General features: G+C 41.7%; 1 protein-coding gene across 1 annotated transcript in view; it reads left to right on the top strand.

Annotated features, from left to right (window-relative positions):
- Positions 1 to 1,909, top strand: part of Smg8 (SMG8, nonsense mediated mRNA decay factor) — an 8,267-nt gene that overhangs the window by 3,063 nt on the left and 3,295 nt on the right. Inside the window, exon 2 of the mRNA XM_005350472.3 lies at positions 338 to 483. Within this exon, the coding sequence (XP_005350529.1) occupies positions 338 to 483 (146 nt within the window). The remainder of the gene's footprint in view (positions 1 to 337; positions 484 to 1,909) is intronic.

The following is a 1,909-nucleotide window of genomic DNA, read 5'->3' as shown; positions in this document are numbered from 1 at the left end:
GCCTTGAACTCTTAAAGATTCTTCTGCCTCTGCCTCCAGATGGCCCCACCACTTCTGGCTAGTTCCCAACCATTTCGAATTAAGATGGGGTGTAGCTAGGAGACAGCGCACTTGCATTGCATATATGAGTGAGGCACCAGTCTCATCCTCTGCACTGAAAAAGGGGGTAAAACTTAAAGCTTATGTGTTTAATCAAGATTTTTGTTTGTTTGCTTGTTTGTGTGTGTGTTTCTTAATTGCCAGAGAACTGCTATCTGGAGAACTTGTTGTAAAACACAAAGTAAACTTGGCTCTGTGTTGTCTTTGTGAGATTAATAATGACAGTTACATCTTCCAGGAGAAAAACCAGAGGCGGATAGGAACCCACCTGTGCTCTACCACAATAGCCGAGCCCGCTCCACCGGAGCCTGCAACTGCGGAAGGAAACAGGCACCTCGAGACGACCCCTTTGACATCAAGGCCGCTAACTATGACTTTTACCAGGTAGACTCTGAAGCTCTGAAGCTCTCTTTGTTACTGAATATTATCCAAGTAAAAGTAATATTCAGAAGCAGAATGCTTAGAAAAGCCAATGTAACTGCAGTGCTATAGAAACAAGGGCAAGTTCGTGACATACACTTCTTGTTTTTTTTCCTTAATCATACTTTATGCATATATATTTAGTATTTAAACTATTAAACTATTAGAATGATACACTTAGAGGTTTTGGGGTTTTTTTTTTGTTGTTGTTTTTTTTGTTTTTTGAGACAGGGTTTCTCTGTGGCTTTGGAGCCTGTCCTGGAACTAGCTCTGTAGACCAGGCTGGTCTCGAACTCACAGAGATCCGCCTGCCTCTGCCTCCCGAGTGCTGGGATTAAAGGTGTGCGCCACCATCGCCCGGCTAGAGTTTTTTTTAAAGATGTATTTTCACTCATTTATTTGAAAAGAGGCCTCTTAAAATGTATTTATTTATTTATTTATTTTTGAGGCAGGGTCTCTTTATGTAGTTCTGGCCATCCTGGAGCTTGCAGTATAGATCAGGCAGGTCTCTAACAGAGATCTGCCTGCCTCTGCCTCCCAAGTGCTGGAATTAAAAGCATGAGTCACTGTGTCTGGCTTAAAAAGAAGTCTTTATTATCCAGCTCATAAATATCCATTATTACAATTTTATTTGTTACTCCTTTTACTAAAATACCTCATCAGTAATATTTTTATTTCAGTATGTGTGTGTGCACCACATGTACCTACTGAATTCAGAAGAAGACATGGATCCCCTGGGTCTGGAGTTAAGGTTGTGAGCCACCATGTGGGTGCTGGGAGTCAAAGCTGGATCCTTTGCAAGGGCAACAGGTCCTCTTACCCACTGACCTATCTCTCTGATCTCCATTGATATGGTTTTAAACAGAAGTGAAAAAGAGAAAATTTATGGTATAAAACCACTTCCCAAAGCCGAGTGGTGGCTCACCCCTTTAATCCCAGCACTTGGAGGTAAAGGCAGGTGGATTTCTGTGAGTTCAAGGCCACTCTGGTCTACAGAGTGAGTTCCAGGACAGCCAGGGCTACACAGAGAAATCCTGTCTCAAAAAATAAAACAAAACAAACAAATAAAAAAACCACTTCCCTAAAACAATTTTTTTTAATTTTAAATTATGTATTGTCATTTTCTTTAACTCTTTTTTTTTATTGAGAAAAGGAAAAAAAACAAGTTTCCGCCTCCTCCCAGCCTCCCCTAAAACAATTTTTTTAATGACTTTAAGTGGGTCAGTGCAGCAAATATGTCCAATGACTCTCTGTGTGTATTTCTTATCAGAGTAACGGTCACTGGGATTAAAAACAGAGCCTGCCGCTGGGCGGTGGTGGCGCATGCCTTTAATCCCAGCACTCGGGAGGCAAAGGCAGGTGGATCTCTGTGAGTTCGAGACCAGCCTGG

This window comes from Microtus ochrogaster, chromosome 7, assembly GCF_000317375.1.
Source record: "Microtus ochrogaster isolate Prairie Vole_2 chromosome 7, MicOch1.0, whole genome shotgun sequence".
Lineage (NCBI taxonomy): Eukaryota > Metazoa > Chordata > Mammalia > Rodentia > Cricetidae > Microtus > Microtus ochrogaster.
This window is presented reverse-complemented; position numbering and strand designations above follow the sequence as displayed.